General features: G+C 34.4%; 1 protein-coding gene across 3 annotated transcripts in view; it reads left to right on the top strand.

Annotated features, from left to right (window-relative positions):
- LOC126714045 (transcription factor MYB114-like) overlaps window positions 1-27,894 on the top strand; it is a 92,786-nt gene that overhangs the window by 64,176 nt on the left and 716 nt on the right. Inside the window, exons 1-3 of one of the 3 annotated variants that reach the window (XM_050414030.1) lie at window positions 15,173-15,369; window positions 15,455-15,591; window positions 15,947-16,076. In XM_050414030.1, coding sequence (XP_050269987.1) covers window positions 15,474-15,591; window positions 15,947-16,076 — 248 coding nt within the window. In that variant the 5' untranslated portion in view covers window positions 15,173-15,369; window positions 15,455-15,473. Of the gene's footprint in view, window positions 1-15,172; window positions 15,592-15,946; window positions 16,077-27,894 lie in introns of those variants that run through there. The other 2 variants (XM_050414032.1, XM_050414033.1) reach the window with 2 other exon arrangements.

Here is a 27,894-nt window from a genome sequence, read left to right as displayed (position 1 = left end):
TCCATTACCTTCATAGTTCTTTTGTTGTATACCTGATAACCCTTGCTTGTGGAGGAGTAGCCCAGAAATATACCTTCATTACTCCAAGAGTCAAATTTTCCCACATTCTCTCTATCCTTGAGAATGAAACAAGTACTTCCAAAAATTTTGAAATACTTCACATTCAGCTTCCTTCCCATAATTCATATGGAGTCTTCTTGGTACCGGGTCTGAAGTACACTCTATTAACCGTATGACAGGCAGTGTTAATGGCTTCTCCCTACAAGTTTCTAGCCACATCCTTGTTGTGTAACATGGCTCTGGCCATCTCCTGAATAACCCTGTTCTTCCTTTCTACTACACTATTCTACTGAGGAGTAATGAGAGCAGAGAATTCTTGAGATATACCTGATCTTGTGCAAAAGGACTCCATATAAGAGTTCTCAAATTCTTTAGCATGGTCACTTTGAATTCGATCAATCTTCAGGCTCTTCTCATTCTGTAGTCTTGTGCACAAAGCTTCAATGTGCTCAGGAGCATCAAACTTGGATTGTAAGAGAATGACCCAAGTATACCTAGTGAAGTCGTCTACCATAACCATGATGTATCTCTTACCACCAAGAGACTCAGTTCTAGTTTGACCCATAAGATCCAGATGTAGAAGCTCCAAAGGTCTAGATATAGCTGATGTTTGAGTGCTCGGATGCTTAGCTTTCGTTTGCTTCCTAAGTTGACATGGTCCACACACTACATTGCTCATTCTACTAAGCTTTGGTATCCCTAAGACTGATTCATGCTTAGATACAATAGAAAGATCTTTGTAACTAGCATGTCCCATCCGTTGATGCCATAGATCTTCATTTGGCAAATGAATGTTATTGCACACAATATCAGTATTAGGAACCAATCCATAACAGTTGTCTAGAGTGCGAACACCACTTATGAGTTTCTTTCCAGACTCATCCATGACAAGACACTTTCCTTTTGAGAATAGCACCACAAAGTCTTGATCACATATCTGACTTATGCTCAACAGGTTCACCCTCAGACCTTCCACATATAGAACATTTGCAATGTCCGGCAGTCCAAGTAGAGAGATGATTCCCTTTCCTTTAATCCGTGACTTGCTCCCATCACCAAAAGTGACATTGCCACCTTTCTTAGACTCGAAAACCTTGAAGAGAGATCGGTTTCCAATCATGTTTCTTGAGCAACCACTGACAAGGTACCACAAACACGTGTCCATAACTTTAAATGCGGACTTCATCATAAAACACACTTCATGCTTAGATGACAGATCAATAGGAATTGTGCTTTCTTTCATGTGCCTTTTACGAGCTAAACCTTTAACTTTCACTCTTCTTAAATGAACTCCTTTGCATGTTTTCATTCTAAGACAATCTAGTTTCTTCTTAAGCAAATTGAGATCTTTTACAATGGTCATCACAAGTGAATTCAAATAACTTTTAGACTTGTATTTTCTGAGACACTTAAACAAGTAGAGATTAGAAAAACAAGATGTATTTGAATTAAAATATCTCTTCAATCCGGTTGCAGCCATGACAATAGGGGCCAATGGATCAAACACAGCAAAGATTAAAACCTAATCAGAGTGTGCCTGCTCTGATACCACTTGATAGGCCAAAAAAAATGAATTTACCTCTTGTGATAAATTAATCAATTAATTTAGCCAAGCGAATTAATTAAGTTAATTAACATGCAAACGCGTCGTAGCACAAACAAATCACCAATTAAACTAAGTGCAGCGAAAATTAAATTGACACGGTGATTTGTTCACGAATGGGGAAAACTAACACGACAAAAACCTTACCAGGGGATTTTAAGGTCACCACTCCCGAAATTTCACTATTATCACAATAAGTGGTTACAAGTAAAGGAATCTTAGTATCTTATACCAATCTACAGTTGAACCCTTATCCCAATACCCAATTGGACTTGTCCTGTAGTGACAATTTCTCCTTTCGATATACGGCTCTCAGTACATGACTAACCAATTGCGCAGATCTCAGTACGCGACTTCAATCACCAACTATAGAAGTTTATTGGCTACAAAGTTCTTCAGTTCATCCCAATGATGAAGATCAAGAAGATGATTAGTCACAAAACCCTACGGTGCCCAAACATAGCAACTGCTTCACAAGAAAGATGAATTAGGGCAAAACTCTGTCACCGGTCACAATTTGCTTGAACAAACTTTACTCAACACTTGTGCAACTTGTGAACTCTTTAACGGCCCTTAAAATAATCATTTTATATGTCTAGAGTTGTGAGAAAAGAAAGCCCAAACACATAAACATGGATTGGAGTCAAAATAGAACTGAAAATCTATTTTTCATAAATATCTACAGATACCCTATCTATCGATTGAGCTACTGTCGAGCCACGGGGCTGAACAGCTTTTTTAAGCTTGATGGATGGCTAGCTGTCGAGCTAGCTATCGAGCTTTAATGATAGGCACTTTTCAATTTGAATCTTGGATGGACTTGCATGGCTTTAATACTTAATCTTGAAACAAAGTTTCTTGAATTATTAAACACATCCAAGATCTACCCAAATACAAGTAAAGTGCGTTTTGTCAAAAGATTAGCCAATTGCATAAAATAATGACATATGTTCCTAACAAGTGAATCACATACGTTCTAACAAGGAGTGGGTTTCATTTAAGGCAAAGAGTGGGTATTGTTGGCCAAATCTACAACTAGGCTCTGTCCGGAAAAATTTGTTAGGAGTGGATTTCATTTCAAATCGAAATAAGCAAAATCTATGTAAGATTCTAACTCTTCTTTCAGTGTCTTGGTAAATCATTTTTGTTTTTAAAAAACAAAATATAAAGTTCCTCTAAAAAATATATATATATAATTCTATATATAATTATAATAATAAATTTACATTAACAACTATTATAATGATCACATTTTATATTTGGGAAAAAAAAAGATTATATGTTAAATATGTCCGTACATTGCATGAATTATTGAATAATATTTTATAATTGTCAAAGTGATAAATTGTGTATAAGAACACTAGCAATAGTGGAGCTAAAAAGCTATTTTTAGCACCACTATACCTAAAAAAGAGGGTTGCAATAGTTGAGTTAGAAGTAAATTTTTTACCTTCATTGCTACAGTGCACAGCTGTATATAATTACATTGTAGTTGAGAGCTAAAATCAAGTAATGTTTTTTATTCCCACTTCTCCTTAAAATAATATTTCTTTCTTTCATTCTTTTCTCTTTATTTTTTCCTCCGTTTCATTCATTCTCCATTCTCAACTCTCACCTCTCACCTCTCTTTGATTCTAAAAAAAAAAAAAAAAACTCTCAACTCTCACCTCTCTCTCAATCAAAAAAAGAAAACAAAAACTCTCACCTAGAAACAAAAACTTTCACCTGAGTTGCTGTCCTTCACTACCATCAAACATTTCTTCTTAATCTCCATCTAGACCATAATTCTCTATTTCTTCTTGTTCACCTTTCAAAACTCTTTGCCGGCACAAAACCCACATCAAAAGAACATTAAGGTGTTGATGGAAGGGAATGCAGCTGAATTAATTGAGTGAAGAGAAGGACTAAAAATGTGGAGAGGTTAATTGAATAATGGACGGTTATGATTTTAAATGGTAGATGGAATATTCTACGGAATCTTTTAAGGAAGGGTCTAGATTGTCTTTGTGTGGAATGTGAACCCAGCTGGATTTTTATTATTATTATTATTATTTTGAGTTATCATCTAGTAGGTAGCAATTACATTTTACAACGTTTGTGGCAATGGCGGGGTGGTTGTTTTTATTGTAGTAGATTTTTATTTTTATTTTTAAGAATTAGTGGATATATTATTTTATTGTTACACTAAATGATTATTTTCTATCATGATAATGGAGAATATGTTTTAGTAAAAAAAAAATGTACAAGTATAATTTGGGGATAAAAAAATTCACTTGTTAACACTAGATGATTATTTACTATCATATAGCAGCAGTAGTAGTGGAAAAGTCTGTGGCAGCGGCGGTAGTGGCGGCAGTAGCGGTTATGGATGGTTGTGATTGTTATTTATTGTAGTAGATATATTATTTTATTGTGATATTTATTTTATTTTATTGTGTTGAAAGCTAAAATAGATCCACTATTACTGGATGTTTTGTAAAGTGAGTATGTAAAATAGATAAAGTAACTTTTTGTGGTGTCAAATAACTAAATTTTTAGCTCCATTGTTGTAGATGTTCTAATAGATGGTAAAGTGATATTGGTGATGGACTTAAATAATAACCCATAAATTTTAATTTTTTTAACTTTTGTGTTGTATTTATATATATATTTTAGTCGGTTAGACATTAGACTATTATGTGTCAGTGTCCTTTAACTTATACTAAAAAGAGAAATATTTGTTTTTCCTTTCTAACGTAGGAAATGGGACTGCTAATTTCTAATGGGCCATATATCACTGTAGACATGTCTGTCTTCTAACGGACCAATGTCATCAAACATCAAAAAAAAAATTTGGTTAAAAAACATCAATTTTTGTGTTCTGTTCCGTTCTGTCCTCTCTCCTTTATATTTTATTTATTTATTTTAATATAGTTATTTATTTTTGTGATGTTTTAATGTCGATACAAATACTACCCCTGAATTCAAAGTGAAAAATAACAAGTGATTTATTTCAAATTTTGTCTTATTAGAGAAGCCAATATAGAATCACATCTTCTTTTTCTCTCTCTCTTAGAATGGGAATCATAGCTGAAATAGGTAATATATATATATATATATATATGAAAGTGTTAGTTTAAACAATATTATACTATTTAATATTTTTAATTGAACATGAATTTTGAAAAATAGAGATTAGGTCATGTTACGATAAAATGCGTTTTTTACAAAATAAACGATAGTTGCGAGTTGGCGTTCAAGAATAAGCGTATCCAAACAAAATTAGTGATATGGCTAACTTTCTAAACCTTACAAAAATAGAATTTTTATGTATCAGATGTGATTTTTTTTTTTTAATAAAAAAATTACATGGTTGAATTATATTTGTCACTTAAAAGATTATAAGAGAGAGAGAGAGAGAGAGTATCATGAGTATCTTTAAGCTAAAAGGAATTAAATTTCATGGGTGCTTGTATGGTCTCAAATCTTCGCAACAAAGTCACCACAGTCCTCTGCAATACATGGTTGTGGTTGCAACTTGCAATATAGGCAGCCGATGGTCCTTGGTTCTCTAAGTTTTCCTGTAGACGTCTATCAGTTTTATGTCTGGAAGGGTTTGATTGTTAGATAATACTAGTGATTTTCCAATGCTGTATGATAATAGTTAGAGAAATTGCATCAGTCCGACCAAATTTTTCCGTCTATTTTACACTACTACTTTTTGGTAGGAAATATGTGATTTGATGTTAGGAACATATGTTAATTTAGAATTGGCTAATTCTTTGACAAAACACACTTTACTTGTAATTGGGTAGATCTAAGATGTGTTTAATACTTCAAAGAATAAGAATTCAAGTCCTAGTATTGAAGCCATGCAAATCTATCCAAGAAAGAAGTGAAGAAGGGTTATTCATTAAAGTTGGACAAATTCCTGACAAATAGCTATCTATCGAGGTCTTGACAGCTGCTCGATAGATATCTATCGAGGTATCGACAACTACTTGACAAATACTATCTATCAAGAATTATGAAATTAGAATTTTCAAATCTTATTTTCAACCTATGCTGACATGTATGTGTAGGGTTTCTTTTCTCACAACCTTAGACATATATAAGGCTTATTTTAAAGGCCATCACACAAGAAAATACAAGGAGAACACATGCAAAAGGTGACCGAGTGCCTTATTCTCTCTGAAAGAAGCTATTTCATCTTTGCGCATTAGGGTTTTGTAACCAAGTGCTTCTTGATCTTCATTGTTGATGAAGTGAAGAACTTTGCAGCTAACAATCTTCTTCAAGTTGGTGTGTTAGTCACGTACTGGGAGCCATGCATCGTTGGTTAGTCACGTACTGGGATCCATGCAAAAAGGGTGGCGTTCATATATTGAAGTGTTTAGAGGTTCTGAAGCGGTAAAAGGTTTCTACTGTAAGTTCATCTTCAGGGATTGTAGAGTCTAAGGACAATGGTTTTTTACTAGATCTGAAACTTCTCTTTATTATAGTGGATTGCTTTTTAAGAAGGTTTCCCCCCATGTTTGTTATTATGAAATTAGTTTGTTTCATTGGTTTTCCTAGGTCATCATATCTTGTCTTATTTAGTTTTCCGCTATGCATGATATTGACGTGATATTGATGTTAGTTTGTTTTAACAAGGTTTATTCATAATAAATCTAATTAACAATTTGGGTTTAAAACTTGTTAATTCTATCAACTGAGGTCTAAATTTCCCAACAAGTGGTATCAGAGCGGGTACACTCTGATTGGATTAATTTCCTGACTGTGATCCTTGACCCTTGTTGTCATGGATCATGAACAATCTCTTTTGATTCCTCCTTTATTTGATGGGACTAATTATGTGTACTGGAAAGTTCATAGAAAATTATTTTTGCAGGCTTTAGGTGAACAGGTATGGTAAGCTTTTGAAGTTCGTTGGATTAAGCTAAAGGAAGCGCCAATGGATCGGGATGAAGCAATAATTAAAGTGGCAAATTTCAATAGTAGGGCCTTGAATTCTTTGTTTTGTGGGTTGACCAATGAGGAATTCAAGGAAATATCATCCATGGAAGTTGCCAAGGAAGCATGAACCACTCTTGAGACCACCTATGAAGGTACTAAGGCAGTAAAGACTGTGAAGCTTCAAAGACTCACTATTAGTTTTAAAGAAATAAGGATGGAGGAGGATGATACCTTTGATGAGTTCTATGCTAAACTCAAGGATATTGTGAATTCAACCTTCAACCTTAGAGAATCCATAGTAGAATCCAAAATTGTTAGGAAAATTTTTAGGTCCTTACCTGAAAGATTCCATGCCAAGATCACTGCCATTGAAGAAGTGAAGGATATTGATAAAATTCCTTTGACTGAGCTTGTAGGGAACCTTCAAACCTATGAGATAAGATTAGGCGTAATGGGAAAAGGTGAAAAAAGTAGAAACTTGGCTCTTAAGGGTATAGAGGAAGAGATTGACAACTTTGAAGATGAATATGAAAATGAAGATGAAGATGAAGATGAAGATGAAGATGATGATGAGGATGAGGATCTAACCTTCATAGCCAATGAGATTATCAAGCTTCTTCAATTTAGGAAATCGGATAAAGATAGACCTCCTAGGAAATCCAAATCTTCTAGGAAGGGCAAGAATGAGAAACCCCTTATCCAGTGTCATAAGTGCAAAGGTTTTGGTCATATGAGGATAGAGTGCCCGAACTACCTTATGAAGGAAAAGACCAAGAAGTCAAAAGATAAAGGGTTGGTTGCTACCTGGAGTGATACTAAGAATGACTCTTCTGATGAGTATGTGGATGAATGTGGTCACTTTATGGCTTTTGCTGCCATAACCGATAAGGTGATTGTGGAGAGTGCTAGTGACAGTGAGAATCCTTTTGATGATGAAGTACCCAAGAAGATGACCATTCAGGAAGCCTATAATAAGCTATGCATTGAATTTATAAAATTTGAAAAGACTTCACACCTTTGTAGAAAAGAGCTTAACGAGGTAAAAACTGAAAAGGCTGACCTATTAGTCAAACTAGATGAGACTACAAGTTTAGTTGAGACTTTTGTTGTGGAAAACACCTCATTAGAAGAGAAGATTAAGAATCTCGAGGTTGAGCTTAATCAAGCTAGAACTCAAATGGAAATGATGTCTAGTGCAAAGCTTGATGAGATATTGAGTACTCAAAAGCCTAGTTCTGATAAAACTGGCTTAGGATATGCTGTTTTCTCCGACCACTCTTCTTCCACAGCTTTTGGATCAAGGACTGTCTTTGTGCCCCAATCTGAGAAAAGTGATAAAGGTATGAAATCCATAACTGATTTGTCTAATTCTAAATCTTTTATTAGATCTCATGTTTGTTACCATTGTGGTGTTTCTGGACACATTTGTCCTAATTGCTTTAAGTTGTATCCTCAAAAGCAAGTGTCCAAACAGTCACAAATTTCCTCTCATGGACCTATACCTTTGTTTAGAGAGTTATTAAAAATTTTGATTTTTTTTTTTTTTTTTTTTTTAACTCAATTTTAGGAGAATTTTAATTCTTCTATGTCCTTTTGTAGACATACTAGGACATATGCCTTTTCATCTTCACGGCCAAAGACTCATGCTGTGTGGGTGAGAAAAGAGCTTAAGACTTAATTGTCTTTTATGTTTATCCTCTACTTTAATTCTTTCTATCTATAGTAGGACTTTCTTTACTTAATTTCTTATCTGCTTTGGAATCAAGCTTTCATGCATATGCATCTTTATTTCATGCTTTCATGTTGTTTGTTTGTTTTTGTTTGGTTGTTTTGTTTTTATATATATTTTTTTTGTTTTCAAAAAAAAGAAAAAAAGAAAAGAAAAAATTAGAAAAATATGAAAACAGTGTGTATCAAAGTTTTTTTAAACTTTGTATCATTTGTAACTTAGATGAACATCTCTATGCACAACTAAGCAAGTGAGCTTTGTGGCTCGTGTTTGTGATGAATAAGGTTAAGTAATTTCTTGTGCTTAACATTCGTATCACTCTTTTTGATGGGAAGGACTAGAAAATTCTAAAAGAAAGGCATAAATAACCATCTCATCACTGTTACCCGCCAATTATGAAATGACATTTGTATGTTTCAGCATAGCAAAAGTGGAATGTCAAATTCTTAACATCATTGGGTATTTCTTTTCTATCTCTTATATGTCTATGCATGATTTGCTTAAAAGAAAAATATGCAAAGAAAAATAAAAAGCAAAAAGAATCAAAATGCTTTATACATGATTGCAAGCGTGTATTATAGGAAATGTGGGAGATGTACCTCGAAGGTGATAGTCCCCATCAAACAGTTGTGATTATGTGTGAGTTAAAGTGATTTTCTCATATCTCAAATCATCATAACATGTAGACACTTATACAATCTTGCGATATTTTTCACATACAATACGCAATATTCTTTGCTACTTTTGATACATGTGCAGGTACAAGTGATTTGGCCATCACAAGGAATACAAGTGTAAATGTATGCTCACTAAACTGTATTTACTTGTTTTTGAAATATAAAACTGGTTAGACGTGTTTAGTGTGTGTGTGTATGTGTTTTGGATCTATGTGTTTAACATTTTTCTTGTTGAGAGATGATTTTGAGAGTTTAAAATGTTGTTTGGATCATTGGTTGTATAGCATGCTTGATTGCATTCATATTTGTGTTTTTCTCTCCTTGATTGCAAATTTTTTCAAGAGTTTGTCTTAGGATAGATTTTTTTGTATTCAACAAGTGAGTATGAGTTGAGTGATTTATGACTTCTCTCATATAATCATTTGTTTGTTGTGGTTTTGTCACGGATTTCCAAAGGGGGGGATTGTTACGACATATGTGATTTGATGTTAGGAACATATGTCAATTTAGAATTGGTTAATCCTTTAACAAAATGCACTTTACTTGTAATTGGGTAGATCTAGAATGTTCAAGTCTAGTACTGAAGCCTTACAAATCTGTCCAAGAAACAAATGAAAAGGGTTGTTCATTAGAGTTGGATAGATTCCTGACAGATAGCTATCTATTGAAGTCTCAATAGCTGCTTGATAGATATTATCTATCGAGAATTACGAAATCAGAATTTTCAGATATGATTTTCGGCCCATGATGACATGTATGTATAGGATTTTTTTTTTCTCACAACTTTAGACATATATAAAGCTTATTTTAAAGGTGTCACGCAAGAGAATACAAGGAGAACACATGCAAAAGGTAACTGAGTGCCTTATTCTCTTTGAAAGAAGCTACTGCGTCTTTGCACCTTAGGGTTTTGTAACCAAGTGCTTCTTGATCTTCATTGTTGATGAAGTGAAGAATTTTGTAGCTAACAATCTTCTTTAAGTTGGTGTGTTAGTCACGTACTGGGAGCAGTGCATCATTGGTTAGTCATGTACTGAAATTCGTGCAAAAATAGTGGCATTCATATATTGAACAATTCAGAGGTTCTGAAGCAGTAGAAAGTTTCTATTGTAAGTTCATCTATAGAGATTGTAGAGTCTAGGGATAAAGGTTTTCTACTAAATTTGAAACTTCTCTTTATTATAGCGGATTGCTTTTTGGGAAGGTTTCCCCTTAGATTTTATTCCGTGAAACTACTTTGTTTCATTGGTTTTCCTGGGTCATCATATCGTCTTATTTAGATTTCCACTATGCATGATATTGATGTTAGTTTGTTTTAATAAGGTTTATTCATAATAAATCTAATTAACAACTTGGGTCTAAATTTCTCAACACTTTTCCAAAGTACTCACATCAGTTCATCTATTTTACAATCTCCTCTATTTAAATAATAATTTTTTTAATTTTTAATTATTATTTTATATATTTATTTTGTCCCTATCTTTTTATCTTTTTTTTTGTACTTATCCTTTTTTCTTTGTTCTTATCTCATTTCTCAGAGACTCAGGCCAATCTTTGTCCTTCTTCTACTTCTTTCTTCTTCCTTCACTATAAACTCCTCCTTCTTCCTTTCCTCACGGTCAAATCACCTCCCTCTACAAGCATCTTCTTCTTCCTTTTCCTCTCATGGTTAAATCATTTATCCACTACAAGCACCAATCTCCACCACAAGAACCACAAGAATTAAAACCCACCAGCACCACAAGAATCAAAACCCACAAGCACAGACTCCATCAACCCACAAGCATCAATCTCTGCCGCTAGCACCGATCCGCAAGCATCAAAACAAATTCCCGTTGACCTACAAGCACCAATCTTCGTCCCCAACACCGATTCACAAGCATCTAGACCCATTTCCGTTGACCCACGAACTTTGATCTAGCGCCACCATCATCGATCCACCGATCCACAAACGACCAACACTAGCACTGATTTGTCTTTCTGTTGGTTTGTGTATGTGTTTGTGTGTGGGTGTGTTTGTGTTTATGTTTGTGTGTATCTAAGGAAAAAGACAATGAGGAGAGAAGTCAGTTTGTTTTGCACAAAGAAGAGAGAGAGAGAAAAAAAAGAAGCAAAACGTGAAATTAATAAAATAATGGTACACACAAGCTACAGTAACCATGCATATTTGCACGATTATTATAGCAAATGTGTAAATATACACAGTTTTAGAAATGCTGATGTAGAAGATTTTTGGGGTAAAATGTGTAAAATTTGTTGCTTTTTGTATTTTGCAAATGTTTACATCTACTGATGTGGATGCTCTTACATTAAATGTTACCAATAATTTCACATATTGAAGAGGGTGGATGTGTTATTCCGTGTCTACAGTAACGCTTTAAATGGCAAGAAAAATGTTTTTTTTTTTTTTGGCATTTTTAACCTTGGCATTCACAGTTCAAATCTCATATATTTCATCACCACACACTCTTGGTTCGATGGTCACTCCACAAGTATAAGTGCTTGTGGGGTGTGAGGGGTAAGGGTCAGGGTTCAAGTCTCTAGGAGGGAGCTTTACACACATATACACTTAGATTAGGTTAGAGTAGAAATTCTATATATCTTGTATAAAAAAAAATCTCATATATCTCTTAACTATTGAATTATATATATAAATAATGACAAAATTTAGTTATAAAATTGGCTGTAGTCTAAAATTACAACCTTACTCAATATCATTTATATTACTACATATTTTGAAAATCTAACCGTTGGATTTCATGTTCTTTAGGCTCTTAATATATATATCAAATTTTGTATCAATCGGATATTATTTAATATATGATTTATAAAATTATATTTTATACATAATTTTAAACTACAAAAACTTTCAATTTTAATAATTTTTTGATGACATAAATATTGATTTTTAATTTTTAGAAATTTTGTAAGTATGAAGGATATAAGAAGAAAATGTAATTCAATAGTAGGTTTGTCAAAATTCACCTCTAATAAAAAGATATTGAGTAAGGTTATAGCATTATACTACAATCAATTTTGTAACTAAATTTTGTCTTATAAATAATAAGTTAATAGATTTTTCTTCTCAAAAAAACAGTTGATAGATTAACAAACAAGAACTAATTAATATATGTACTTAAAAAAAAAAAAAAAAAGTTGATGAGTCCATAAAAATTATTAAGGTCGTCCATCTTAATGGACAATCATTGCGTCATTAGTAGGCCATCAAAGATAGATGAGTAACTGCCCAACATATTCAATAACGATCATCAAATGCCTTAAACCCTCTCATCAAGACAAAGAATGTTACAATTAGGATAATAATCACTATCATTTATGTCCAACAGTTACGTAAGTCACCTATAAAAGGGACAATTTGTCTCACTTGCTAAGATACGTCAAAGGCTATAACAAAACGCTATCTAAATACGAGAAATATAAGGTGATACTAACTTAAGTATCGGAAGCTCCCTTATTGGGTACAACCTGATGGTCTCTTCGATCTATCTCTCTTTATCTTTTATCTTACAGGTCCTACAAGATCATCTAAAGCTTCGGATTGGACAAGTAACCCAATTAACGATTTTGGTTTCATCAAAAGTTAAAATAACAATTTCAGGCTTACAGCAAGTTTTAAGAGTATAAATTAAACGGATTCCATATTTGAGAGTACACCATAAATAACAAGTTTTAATAGTTGAGGTACAGAATTAATAGTAACCTTAAATTAAGAAGATATAAATAAGAAATAAAAACCAACTATTAGGAAGAAATTATATATAATATATATAATGTTTAACCTGAGTTTCCAACCCCGTCGCATGTCGCACCACAACTACCCCCACGATTCACCTCGTGGTGAAGCCTGGAACACATATGAAAGTTGTGAATATCAGGGACGCACGTCGACGTCAATAAAAATTTTAAATGTAGGAACCCTGAAACGCATATGAAAGTTGTGAATATCAGGGCGCACGTCAACCTCAATCAATTTTTAAATATAGGAACTCTGCTAACTGTGCAGAAAAAGGAAAAGTACGTGTAACCCGCTTGAACTTAGGGTCTGCTAGATACACAAGTTCAAATTTACATTTTCAGATTTTAAATAATATTATATATATTTTTATATTTTTTATATTTAGATGTATTTTAAAAAATTACAAATAATATTACTCAAATTATTCTACCAAACACTTACTTAGGGTCCGTTTGGATACAGTTGAAAACTGAAAACTGAAAACTGAAACTGAAAATTGAAAAACACTATAGCAAAATAATTTTTAAATGTGTAAATAGTATCGTGGGACCAACTTTTAATGAAAAATTTGCTGAAAAGTGAAATTTGTGGATCCATAAACAGTACACGATGTGCACTGATTGACTGAAAAAGTGAGAAAAGTCAAACTTTACAGCTACTGTTCATTGAACAGTGTATGAACAGTAGTCACAAGTCTCACAAACACGTGAAAAAAAAGAAGAAGGAAAAACGCAGACACAAACATGGGTTTTCAGCCCAATCCAAACATAATCTTAATCTCCATACTTAAAGTCCGTTTGAATACAACTTATTTTACTAAAAATTGAAAACTGAAAACACTGTAACAAAAGAATTTGTATAAATAGTACCGTAAAACCTATTTTTAATATTTTTTAGAAAAAAGTATTTATAAGTCCCATGAACAATTTATGAACAATACTAAATAGTGCACTTTGTCGGATAAAATCTGAAATGCGCAAACAGTGCATGGTTGGAAAAGTACTTTACAGCTAATGAAAAAAAAAAAAAAAAAGATGTTGAAAATGCATACGCAATAGACGTGGATGCGAATCCAAACACATACTTAATATTAATAATTGAGTGGTCAATCTACTTAAAACATTCAGATGATCACTTATGTCGGCACGTTCAAGCACAATCAATTTTCCTTACTCCTGGGGACTTTAAGTGTGTGTTTGGTTCTGCGTCTACGTTGCTGCGTCTGCGTTCTCACGCCTTTTTTTTTTTTTTTTTTACATTTCACGCATTTTGCTGAGTAGGGAGACAAACGGCACTGTAGCAGTACTGTAGCGGTACTGTAGTGGTACTGTAGCAGTACTGTAGCGGTACTGTAACAGTACTGTAGCGGTACTGTAACAGTACTGTTTATGGGACCCACAGTCACTTTATTCATTAAAAAATATTAAAAATGGATCCTACGATATTATTTATATATTTAAAAATTATTTTGCTACAGTGTTTTCAGTTTTCAGTTTCAACAACAATAAGTTCAATCCAAACACACCAAAAGTCGGGAGAAGGACTAAACCGGATAGTACTCACTACTTTCATATCAAACTCTTCCTAGTCACCATCAGATAAAGTAGCAGACATCTTTGAACTTGCAAACAACGGCTTACTGAACCATCAGATATAACGGATATTTTTGGTTCAGCTCTTTTTAATTGGACTTTTTAAAAAAAGTGAAATTTTTAAAAAGTGTCATATAAAATTAGGTTTTTTTTTTAATTTTTTAAATTTTTTTTAAAACAATTGAGTTTTTGATAAATATTGTTAAAAAATATTTTTTGAAAAAGTTGAGTATTTAACTAGCTCTTATAAAAATGACGGTTTAAGTTATAAATTACCAAAAAAGACCATGTATACATAATGAGGTTTATTTCATATTTAAATCAACTACTTAATAATACTTATTCAAAAGAAAACTACTTTATAATAATAATAATAATAATAATAATAATAATAATTTATTGTTAAATAAAATTTGTTATAAAAATATTATTTACTAAAATTTGTTGTAAAAATATTTTTATAATATTTTCACAACAAATCATACGTGATAAATTGTTACTGATTTTAATTTGAACACACTACTTAAGTTATTATTTTCTTCACTAATATTAGCTAGTAACAACCCAACACTTAAAATGTATTATAAAAATATTGTAAAAATATTATAGTAACATTTCTTAATTTTAATTTTTTATTCTTTATTTTATTTTTCTCTTTATCTTTTTTTCTTTCATCCCCAAGTTATTTATTTATTTTTTCCTCTTTTTTTTCTCCTCCACACACGTATTCTTTACCTTCTCCTTGTCTTTGCTTTTGACTTTTCTTTATATTTTCTTCTTCACCAGACTCCTACGATTTCGTCCACTCTCATTCTAGAACATACCATTTCTTTTTTCTCTATCTACGTTCCTCCACACATTCAGCCACACAGCCCACACCCACGCACTTCTTCACCTTGATCTTCACAGGTAATTTCTCTTATTTTCTGTGTTTGTCTTCAGTTTTCAGTGTATACCGTACAGATATAAAGGGATACATAACTGACCAGAGTAAAGCGTATACCAGAAAAAGAAAAGTAAGTGCAACCCCCACGTGAACTTAATTACGCTTTTTACTAAAATAAGAGTGCCACTTTACAAACGTGCCTTTTATACCTCCAGTTGGGAAGAAACGTTTAACATGGAGGGCTCTTTCGGTGTGAGAAAAGGTGCATGGTCTGAGGAGGAAGATATTCTACTTAAGCAGTGCATTCAGAAGTACGGTGAAGGAAAATGGCACCTGGTTCCTGTCAGTGCAGGTATTATTCTAGAATCTAGAGTGAGTGAGATTGATTTCTCTTTTTTCTTTGGCAAACCAAGTTCCTTTTGTTTATGTCTCCTCTGTCTCTTTTTTTTTTTTTTTTTTTTTTTTTTTTCTAGTTTGTGACACAACTTTTGTTACCATCTTAATGTGGTTTATTGTAGTGTTCTATATAAAAATGATAGAAGCAGCAACTCACAATATGCTATATCAGAGTTGTTGCGAAAATCATGATTATAAAAGATCTCTTCTTGACTAATTTAAAGAAAAACTAAGCTATGTTTTAAATAAATAATGCAATATTGGCGGAGCTTCTTTATATTTTCAATAAATATGTTTCATGCAATTTTCAGGCTTAAATAGATGTAGGAAAAGCTGCAGACTGAGGTGGTTGAACTACCTAAAGCCAAATATCAAGAGAGGAAACTTCGCCGCAGACGAAGTTGATCTTATGCTCAGGCTCCATAAGCTGCTAGGTAACAGGCAAGTCTCGCTAGCAAATAATAATAACTCTAAACACAGAATGTCATTAGTTAAGACTACTCCAGCTTACCGAAGATACGAAAAACCATTAAAGAACCAAAGATTAATTAATTTAAATGTTGGGTGAAAACTAGGACAACTAATTCCAAGCTCTCTCTGTCTTTCAAGTTTTCTTTAGGGCTCTTTGTGGGAGGAGAAGGAAGTGAAAAGATGTCATCATAACCATGCATACAACAACTATAATTTACACTAGAAGAGGAGGATTTAAATGAGGATTTAAATTTTGGATTTCTCTAGTTCGTGATAATGTCTGTTACATTTAACTATAATGTTTTTTCTTACCTTAGAGACAGGGGACACAGCCAAGTATTGGTCCAAGGGGGCCTTGGACCTCCTAAGTGGCCTTGGACCTCCTAAGTGTCTGTTTGTTTTGCGTTTTGGATTCACTGCATCTGGCTTATTTTCTTTTTTCTTTTTATTTATTTATTTATTTATTTTTTTACCAGCGCCTCTTGCATTGTTCATGAGATATGAACAATACATTAAAACCAAATGAACAATATTTTGTGAGTGTGAACAGTAATCAGTAATTATTTTTTTATTATTTTCTGTTTTCAGCAAAATAAGCAGTATCAAATGCATACTAACGTTTAGAAAAAAAAAAAAATATATATATATATATATATATATATATATATATATATATATATATTTAAGGTTGATTTAGAATTTGAGCCTTAAAAAAATTAAACTTGGCCCATTGAACTATAAAGAGGGGACAGGGCCCAGTATTGGTCCAAGGGAGCCTTGGACCTCCTAAGTGTCTGTTTGTTTTGCGTTTTGGATTCATTGCATTTGGCTTTTTTTTCTTTTTTCTTTTTATTTATTTTTTTTATTTTTTTATCAGCGTCTCTTGCATTGTTCATAAGATATGAACAGTGCATTAAACCAAATGCACAGTATTTTGTGAGTGTGAACAGTGATTGAAAATTATTTTTTTATTATTTTCTGATTTTAGCAAAATAAGTAGTATCAAATGCATACTAAGGTTTCGAAAATATATATATATATATATATATATATATATTTAAGGTTGATTTAGAATTTGAGCCTTAAAAAAATTAAACTTGGCCCCTTGAACTATAAAATATTCCAAATAACAACAAAAGTTAACTCAAACAATATTAAAATATGCCGAAGAACAACAAAACTACCGTAGGGATCATGTTACTTTGCCATTTGATCTTGACGAATTCCCTTGCTAGAAAATAAATAAATAAAATTCTCTCTCCATACATGAATATTTTTTTAAATTAATAGTCCTATGAGTTCCTTGACATTTATCATTATATAGCTAAAACAGTTAATATAATTTAAGAAAGATGCCTGGAACAATCTGGTATCCTTCTTAATCCTCATGTCCTAAAACCTTAGGAAAGAATAGTCAAGTCAAGAACACATTTTAGATATCGTTACAACTCTCATCCTTTCTACGTCACTTCCTACAACTTTTTGAAGGCGGGTTGATACACATTGATGTTCACAAAATAAATAGATTACCTTTTCCAAATTAATCATAACCACGAGCAATGAAAAAGGAGTTCAATGCACTTGGAAAGACTCATACATAATGTTTGGTCGATGTAGCTCTAGGGAAATCTGCTATTGGACGTCAATAGGCATTAAAAAAAAAAAATCAAGACTCATTTTGATGGTTTTTTTAGCTATACATTCCAGTTAAATGGTTCATATAGAAAAATGGGATTATGAATAGACATTTGCTCTTGTTTCTCATCTCCTCTGTGTGCTCACACTAATCGAAATGGTTACCTTTCGACATCGGCTATTCTTTCAAATGGATATAAAGAATGACTTCCTCAATGGTTATTTAAGTAAATAGGTCTACATTGATAGGCCAAAAACTGAATGATCCCTAGTGATAGAATTTAATTAATTAATTAGTCAAGTTATTAATTAATCAATTTATCATGCAAACGCGTGATAGTACAAACAAATCACCAATAAACTAATTATGCAGCGGAAAATAAATAACACAGTGATTTATTTATGAATGGGGAAAACCTAATGGCAAAAACTCTACCGAGTGATTTTCAGGTCACCACTCCCGAAACTCCACTATTATCATAACAAGCGGTTACAAGTAAAGGAATCTCAAGTATCTTACCAACCTACAGTTGAACCCTTACCCCAATACCCAATTGGACTTGTTCTGTAGTGACAGTTCCCCTTTCTGATGCAATACTCCTAAGTACGTGACTAACCAATTGCGCGGATCCTAGTACGCGACTTCAATCACCAACTAAGAAGATTGTTGGTTGCAAAGTTCTTCAGTTCATCCACATGATGAAGATCAAGAAGATGCTTGATCACAAAACCCTACAGTGCACATACACAGCAACTTCTTCAAGAGAAAGAGATAAACTAGGGCAAGAACTTCATCTCCAGTCACAATTTGCTTGAATAGAGTTTGCTCAATGCTTGTGCAACTTGTGAACTGTTTGACGACTCTTAAAACAATTCTTTTATATGTCTAGGGTTAGGAGAAAAGAAAACCCAAAGACATATTCATGGATCCCATGAAAATCATATTTGAATTATGAAATTCTTAAACCTCGACAGATAGGAGGTGTTGAGCAGTTGTCGAGTAAGTGTCGAGCACACCAATCTTTGAACAACTTTCTTAAGCTCGATAGATGCAGCTGTCAAGCTTTAATGAATTTACACTATCAACTTGTTTTCTTGGACAGACTTGAAGGTTTCTACACTTGATCTTGAAACATGGTTTCTTGAAGTATTTAAACACATTCTAAATCTATCCAAATACAAGTAAAGTGCGTTTTGTCAAATGATAAGCCAATTATATAAAGTAGTGACATATATTCCTAACAAGTGAAACACATATATCCTAACAATCTCCCCCTTTGGCAATCCATGACAAAACCACAACAAACAAATGAACATATGAGAGAAGTCATAAATCACTGAACTCATATTCACTTGTTGAATACAATAAAATCTATCCTAATACAAATTCTTGAAAAAATTTGCAAGAAGAGAGTTTATGGCAAGTAAACTTTGACAACCTGTATTTTTGAAACACCTTAAACAAAACTCATTATAGCATCTTTGTGTAAAACAGAAATAATAGATTGCATACAAGTAATAAGAAGTATGTGCATAAAGGGAGAAAAGAAACAACACATGAAGGAGTAGGTGAAAGAAAAATATACATCAATATAAATAGGAGTAAAGTACAATGTATGTCTATAAATGGTCACAAGACCTCATGTACAAGAATAAAGTGTCTAACAAGAAAGAAAAGAAAAAATACATACTATCCTCATTACATCCCTCAAAACATATTAACACTCCCCCTAACAAAATGGTCCTATACTAACTCTCCCCCTAAGAATGATTACTCTCATATTAAAACTACTCCCCTTTTTTGTCACAAGGGACAAAGGGTAAGAGTGTCAAGTAGACACCTCATTGGTAGAGCTAGCATCTCCATCAACATCATCTGAAGCATCATCGTCATCACCATCATCATCATCCTCATCCTCAGAATCAGAAGCCACGGGAGAAGGTGGTGAAGGAGTAGCCTCAGAAGAAAAACCACCCATGGACGCTTGTCGCCGTACAATACAACCGACACGAATGTTCACCTGATACAACTTCGTAGAGAGTGTATCTGGGCGAGCATCCATGCGCTACAACTGCGCCATGATGTCTCCTTAAGTCACATCGCCCGAAAAAGAGGGAGGAGTAGATGTGGATGGAGCAAAACGGGATGGAGCTGAATAGGAGGGAGGAGTTGCATAATATGACTTCCGTGACTGAAACTGGGTCTTGCTACGTTTAACGGTAGCGTAATCTATGGCACACATGACGGTGAAATGGTCGGAAGAGGGAAAAGGAACAGAAAAATAGCGTAAGATCCTCGTGATAGTGGAAGGAAAGATGAGCTTATCACGGGATGTCGAATCTAGATGAACATCTATAATAGAAAGAATGAAATGAGAAGGGAAATCTATAGTAAGATGCTCAAGAAGAGATAACAAAAATCGAGCACGAGGCTTTGTAATGTAGTTATAGTGAAAGAGTGGATGCAAAATAAAGGTCATCACCATGTTCATGAATCTAGGACCTTTAGCAAAAAGTCGACATGGTGTAAACTGACGCTCACCCCAAACAGAAGAGTGCTCATAGAAAGCAGACATGAGCTCATCCCTGGACACAGTCCTCAACTGCTCATTACTAGGATAGGCAAGAAACTCTATCCTAGGGACCCGAAGCATATATGCAACAAGTTGCGGTGTGATAGGAATGCACGTACCTCAAACGCGAGTGAAGAAAAGAGGTATTGAATGATTAATCCCGTGCATGTTGTAAAACTCCTGGATAAGCACAAGATGACAGGTGACCGAGACATCACACAGTAACTTCCATCCCCTACTGTGAATGACAAAGGGAAGGTCGGTGTTGGCAAAGTCCGACCGAATGACTTGGCGTTTCGAATGAATGCTTCGTCTAGAAAAGTTCTCTGAAAATGCCTTGAATGCATCATCATCACGAAACCGAATATGAGATAGAGTAGGATCAAAGGATGAAGAAACTCTGGAATGAAGAGGGTTCCGGGCTAGAGTGGATTTATGTTTATGTGCCATAGACACGACTAATGTAAACAGAAAGAGAGGGAGAAAAAGAAAGACAATCAGAAAAGTCCCAAGCAATTTCAAATATAACACTTATATTGAAAAGAGAGTACATATGCATGGGAAATGCAAAAGAAATTTCATCATGGGCTCAGCCCAATCCAAACCTATCAGCACACAAACAGATAGCACACATCTAAATGCATAACAATACCATTATAATGCCAATGTGATGCAATGTATGAGGTTTTAAACTCATTTAAATGAAAACTCATCCCAAAATTTCAATAAAAACTAATCAATTTTGAAAAACCCCAAAAGATTTTCAAAAACCCCAAAACCTAGGTTTCAAAACATGAAATGCATGAATGTGAAAGGATTAGAAACTTACCAAGTGAAGAAAAACTTGAAAAAGCTTGAAGAAACCTTGAGGAACAATTATTGGAGTGAGATAAGAAAGTTTGGGAGAGAGATCAGAGAAGTATCAAGAGAGAGATCGAGCGAAATGAGTTCTGGGTTGCATAGGGAGCTTAAATAGTGTACCAGTAAATCTCGACAGATGAAGGTGTTGGGAGGTGTCGAGAAAATGGTCATTGACAGATACAGGTATCGAGGAACAAATCATCAAATACCAGATCAGAATCTCGATCGATCCACCAAGTGTCAAGAAGCTATCGAGGAGGCAGAAGCATTCTCAATCGATCCACCAGGTGTCGAGAAGCTATCGAGGAGGTAGAAGCATTCTTGATCGATCCACCAGGTGTCGAGAAGCTGTCGGGATTGCGATAAGAAAAAGCTGAAGAAGCTCGACAGACAGCAAGGTATCGAGGAGGTATCGAGGAGGTGTCGAGCAAGCTTTTAAAACTAGTTTTTCGAGATGTGAAAAACACAGACATTAATGCAATCCAATATGCAACTCAACCAATGATCCAATTAACATATTAAGCTTTCAAAATCATCTCTCAATAAAAATTTTAAGCACATGGATCCTCAAAAACACACACACACACACACTAAACAAATCTAACCAATTTTGTATTTCAAAAATAAGTCAAGACAGTTTAGTCAGCATACATTAACACATGTAAAACCTTGTGATGGCCAAATCACATTGTACCTGCACATGTATCAAGAATAACAAAGAATATTGCCTGTTGTGTGTGAAAAACATCGCAAGATTGCATATGTGTATACAAGTTATGAAGATTTGAGATATAAGAAAATCACTTTAACTCACACACAATCATAATTGCTTGATGGGGACTATCACCTTCGATGTACATCCTATAACTCCCACATCTTCTAGAATACACGCTTGCAATCATTTTTAAAGCATTTTTTATCTTTTTGCTTTTGATTTTTCTTTTACATATTTTTCTTTTAAGCATATCATGCATGGGCATATTAGAGAGAGAAAAGAAATACCCAATGATATTTGACATTCCAATTTTGTTATGCCTAAGCATACAAATATCATTGACACTGCACTTTTGCTATGCTGAAGCATACAGGGGTCATATTATGATTGGTGGGCAACAGTGGTGAGATGGTTATTAGTGCCTTTCTCTTAGGATTTTTTAGTCATTCCTATCAAAAAGAGTGATATGAGTGTTAAGTACAAGAGATAACTTAATCTTACTCATCACTAACAAGAGCCACAAAGCTCACTTGCTTAGTTGTGCATAGAGATGCTCATCTAAGCTACAAATGATACAAAGTTTAAAAGACTTTGTTTCAATGGCTATCCAAGGTACACAAGTACCAATGTATACAAAACACACACTATTTTTGTATTTTTTTTATTTTTCAAAATTTTTTTTATTTTTTATTTTTATATGAAAAACAAAACAAAGTAAAACTGAAAAATAACTAAACAAAAACATGTTAAACAACCAAAGCATAAAAACTAGATGCAAATGCATGAGGAAGAAAAAAAAAGAGAAGAAGATCATCCCATGAAGATAACACCAATGTTTTGACGAAGGAATTCGAAGCGTTTACTGTCAAGAGGTTTGGTAAACAGGTCAGCCTTCTGATCATCGGTGTGAATAAACTCAAGTGTGAGAGTACCATCTTCGACAAGCTCCCTAATGAAGTGATGTCGAATCTCTATGTGTTTGGTTCTAGAATATTGAACCGGATTCTTAGAGATATGAATGACACTGGTATTGTCACAATAGATAGTAAGATGTTCTTGACAAATACTATAATCATGGAGGAGTTTTTGCATCCATAGGAGTTGGGTGCAACAGCTAACAACAGCAATGTACTTAGCTTCTACAGTGGATAAAGAGATGGAGTTCTACTTTTTACTCATCCAAGAGACAAGATTATTATCCACATAGAAACAACCCTTGAAGTACTCTTTCTATCATCAGCATTCCCAGCCTAATCAACATCAAAGTACCCAGCTAAGACATCACTTGTGTCCTTACTATAACACACACCCAACTCAGTAGTGGTTTTGACATACTTTATGATTCTCTTTAATGCAATCATATGGGACTCTTTGGGATTAGCCTGATATCTAGCACACACTCCAACACTGTAACTAATGTCAGGTCTACTAGCAGTAAGGTAAAGAAGACTACCTATCATGCTTCTATATAGAGATGGATCAACACTTTTACCTAACAAATCAACAGTGAGTTTAACATTTGGGCTCATAGGGGTTCTGACAGAACTAGCAGATTCTAAACCAAACTTTTTCACAAGATTCTTAGCATATTTAGATTGAGATAAGAATATACCTGAATCTTGTTAACGAATCTGCAACCCAAGGAAGTGAGTCAGCTCTCCAATCATGCTCATCTCGAACTCGGCCTACATGGGTTTTGAGAAACCATGAGCGAGTTCATCTTTAGTCGATCGAAAGATGATGTCATCAACATAGACTTGAGCAACTATCAGCTTGCCATCTTCTCTTTTGATGAAGAGAGTCTGATCAGCCTTTCCTCTTGTGAACCCATGTGACACCAAATATTGTGTAAGCCGATCAGACCAAGCTCTGGGGGCTTGCTTTAACCCATAAAGTGCCTACTTGAGGTACAGTACATGATCTGGAAAGTGTGGATCAATAAATCCTTTCGGTTGAGCCACATAAATGTCTTCTTTGAGCAATCCATTTAAGAAGGCAATCTTTACATCCATCTGATAAAACTTGAACTTTAATGACAAGCCAGTGCAAGGAGAATTTTGATGGACTCCATACGGGCAACCGGAGCAAATGTTTCATCATAATCTACTCCTTCCATTTGCGAGTATCCTTGAGTTACAAGCCGAGCCTTGTTGCGGATCACATTGCCCTAATCATCAGTCTTATTTCGGAATATCCACTTTGTACTAATGATGTGTTCACCCTCCGGTCTAGGTACCAAGGTCCAAACATCATTCCTCTGAAATTGAAGAAGTTCATCATGCATTGCTTCGGACCAACTTTCATGCTGAAAAGCTTCCTCAACTTTTGTGGGTTTAACCTGTGATAGATAACAAGAATAAGACACAAAGTTAGCAACACATTTATCAACAATTCGTTTCCTCAATGTGAGTTCATTCATATTTCCCACAATAACTTCTGGAGGATGATTTAATTTAATCCTGGATGAAGGTCTTTTCTCTTCATGAGACTCAGAATCTAGTGAAGTGGGTATGTCTACAGAATCTTCCAGAACACTAGGAGTACTAGGAGCACTTGGAGATGCAGGTTCTTGTTCAATAAATTCTTGAACTTCATTAGGCTCAGGAGGAAGAATTTCTTTGGGTAACTCCCCAATACCTTTCTGAGAACTAGAATATGAAGACTCATTAAAAACAACATTCACTATCTCCATTACCTTCATAGTTCTCTTGTTGTATACCCGATAAGCCTTGCTTGTGGAGGAGTAGCCCAAAAATATACCTTCATCACTCCTAGAGTCAAACTTTCCAACATTCTCTCTATCCTTGAGGATGAAACAGGTACTTCCAAAGATCCTGAAGTACTTCACATTCGGCTTCCTTCCTTTCCATAACTTATAGGGAGTCTTCTTGGTACCAGGTCTGAAGTACACCCTATTAACTGTATGACAAGCAGTGTTAATAGCTTCTCCCCACAAGTTTCTGGCCAAATCCTTGTTGTATAACATGGCTCTGGCCATCTTCTGAATAGCTCTGTTCTTTCTTTCTACCACACCATTCTGCTGAGGAGTAATAGGAGCAGAGAATTCTTGAGATATGCCTAATCTTTGGCAAAAGGACTCCATATATGAGTTCTCGAATTCTTTACCATGGTCACTTCGAATTCAATCAATCTTTAGGTTCTTCTCATTCTGCAATTTTGTGCATAAAACTTCAATGTGCTCAGGAGCATTAGACTTGGATCGTAAGAGAATGACCCAAGTGTACCTAATGAAGTCATCTACAACAACCATGATGTATCTCTTACCACCAAGAGACTTGGTTCTAGTTGGACCCTTAAGATCCAAATGTAGAAGCTGTAATGGCCTAGATGTAGCTGATGTCTAAGTGCTTGGATGTTTAGCTTTTATCTGTTTCCCAAACTGACATGGTCCACACACCACATTGCTCAATCTACTCAGCTTTGGTATTCCTAAGACTGATTCACACCTAGATACAATAGAAAGATGTTTGTAACTAGCATGTCCCATCCGTTGATGCCATAAATCTTCATTTGGCAAACGAATGCTGTTGCACACAATATCATCATTAGGAACCAATCCATAACAGTTGTCTAAAGTGCGAACACCGCTTATGAGGTTCTTTCTAGACTCATCCATAACAAGACATTTACCCTTTGAGAATAATACCATGAAGTCTTGATCACATATCTGACTTATGCTTAATAGGTTCACCCTTAGACCTTCTACATAGAGGACATTTGCAATGTCTGGCAGTTTAGGTAGATAAATAATTCCCTTTCCTTTAATTTGAGATTTGCTCCCATCACCAAAAGTGACATTGTCACCCTTTTTAGACTCGAAAGTCTTGAAGAGAGATCAGTCTCCAGTAATGTGTCTTGAGCAACCGTTGTCGAGGCACCACAAACATGTGTCCATGACTTTAAATGCGAATTTCATCATAAAACACACTTCATGTTTAGATGACAGATCAGTGGAAATGGTGCTTTCTCTCATCTGCCTTTTTCAAGTTAAGCCTTTAACTTTCACTCTTCTCAGACAAACTCTTTTGCACATTTTTATTCTGAGATAGTCTAGTTTCTTCTTAGCCAAATTGAGATCTTTTTCAATAGTCATCATAAGAGAATTCAAATAACTTTTAGACTTTTATTTTCTAAAACACTCAACCGAAAAGAGATTAGAAAAACAAGATGTATTTGAAAACAAAGATCACTTCAAGCCAGTTACAGCCATTACAACAGGGGTCAACGGATCAACACAGCAAAGATTAAACCCTAATCAGAATGTGCCTGCTTTGATACCACTTGATAGGCCACAAACTGAATGACCCCTAGTGATAGAATTTAATTAATTAATTAGTCAAGTTATTAATTAATCAATTTATTATGCAAACGTGTGGTAGCACAAAAAAATTACCAATAAACTAATTATGCAGTGGATAATAAATAACACGGTGATTTGTTTGCGAATGAGGAAAACCTAACGGCAAAAATTCCACCGGGTGATTTTCAGGTCACCACTCCCGAAACTCCACTATTATCACAATAAGCGGTTACAAGTAAAGGAATCCCAAGTATCTTACCAACTTACAGTTGAACCCTTACCCCAATACCCAATTGGACTTGTTCTGTAGTGACAATTCCCCTTTCTGATGCACGACTCCCAAGTACGTGACTAACCAATTGCGTGGATCCCAGTATGCGACTTCAATCACCAACTAAGAAGATTGTTGATTGCAAAGTTCTTTAGTTTATCCACACGATGAAGATTAAGAAGATGCTTGGTCACAAAACCCTACGGTGCACATACACAGCAATTTCTTCAAAAGAAAAAGATGAACTAGGGTAAGAACTTCATCTCCAGTCACAATTTGCTTGAACAGAGTTTGCTCAATGCTTGTGCAATTTGTGAACTATTTGACGGTCCTTAAAACATTCCTTTTATATGTCTAGGGTTAGGAGAAAAGAAAGCCCAAAAACATATTCATGGATCCCAAGAAAATCATATTTGAATTCTAAAATTCTTAAACCTCGACAAATAGGAGGTGTCAAGCAGCTGTCGAGCACACCAGTCTTTGAATAGCATTCTTATGCTCGATAGATGCAGCTGTCGAGCTTTAATGAATTTGCACTATCAACTTGTTTTCTTGGACAGACTTGAAGGTTTCAATACTTGATCTTGAAACATGGTTTCTTGAAGTATTTAAACACATCCTAAATCTATCCAAATACAAGTAAAATGTGTTTTGTCAAATGATAAGCCAATTACATAAAGTAGTGACATATGTTCCTAATAAGTAAAACACATATGTCTTAACATACAAGTAGCCTCTTCCTAAACTTTTACATCTACACCATGAGATCTATCATCTTTGTCGAGCTTATACGGCCTCAAGTAGACTTCTTGGAGTTGGTTTGCTAAGTTCAACTCCACAAATTCTTGCCTTGGTATTCTACCAGTTCCTATTATTTTTTTCTTTTCATTCTTTGCACTAACCATGACACTATGTTGACGACATGATTATCACTGAAGATGCCTTAGACAGTTGGACAATATCTTGAAACTCAAGCAATTTCTTAGTCTGCAATTTTAAGACAGGATCTTGGTATGCTTAGTTATTTTCTTGGAGTTGAGATCTCTTTCTCTTTAGCTTGCTACTATCTAAAAAACATCAAATATGCATTGTATCTTCCATCTCGTACTAGACTCACTAACAGCAAAATTGCTAACACTCCAATAAAGTCCAACACTTGTTTCACCCCCACAAGGTGATTAGTCGTTTTTTGATGCCGCACTTCACAGCCAACCCATTAGGAGTCCTGTTTAATAAAATATAATTTTTCACTCTCTTTTATTTTTAGTTTAAATATAAAATTTGATAATTGTGGTAATTATTAGTAGGAATTCATTAAAATTGTCTAAGTATACTGCAGAATATGATTCTCAAAAAAAAAAAAAAAAAAAAAAAATTTGGTATAGAGATTCTAGTTTAAATACAGCACCTCC

The sequence above is a fragment of the Quercus robur genome, chromosome 2 (genome assembly GCF_932294415.1).
Source record: "Quercus robur chromosome 2, dhQueRobu3.1, whole genome shotgun sequence".
NCBI classification, from domain to species: domain Eukaryota; kingdom Viridiplantae; phylum Streptophyta; class Magnoliopsida; order Fagales; family Fagaceae; genus Quercus; species Quercus robur.
Note: the sequence above shows the minus strand (reverse complement) of the source record. Positions and strands in the feature narration are given on the sequence as shown.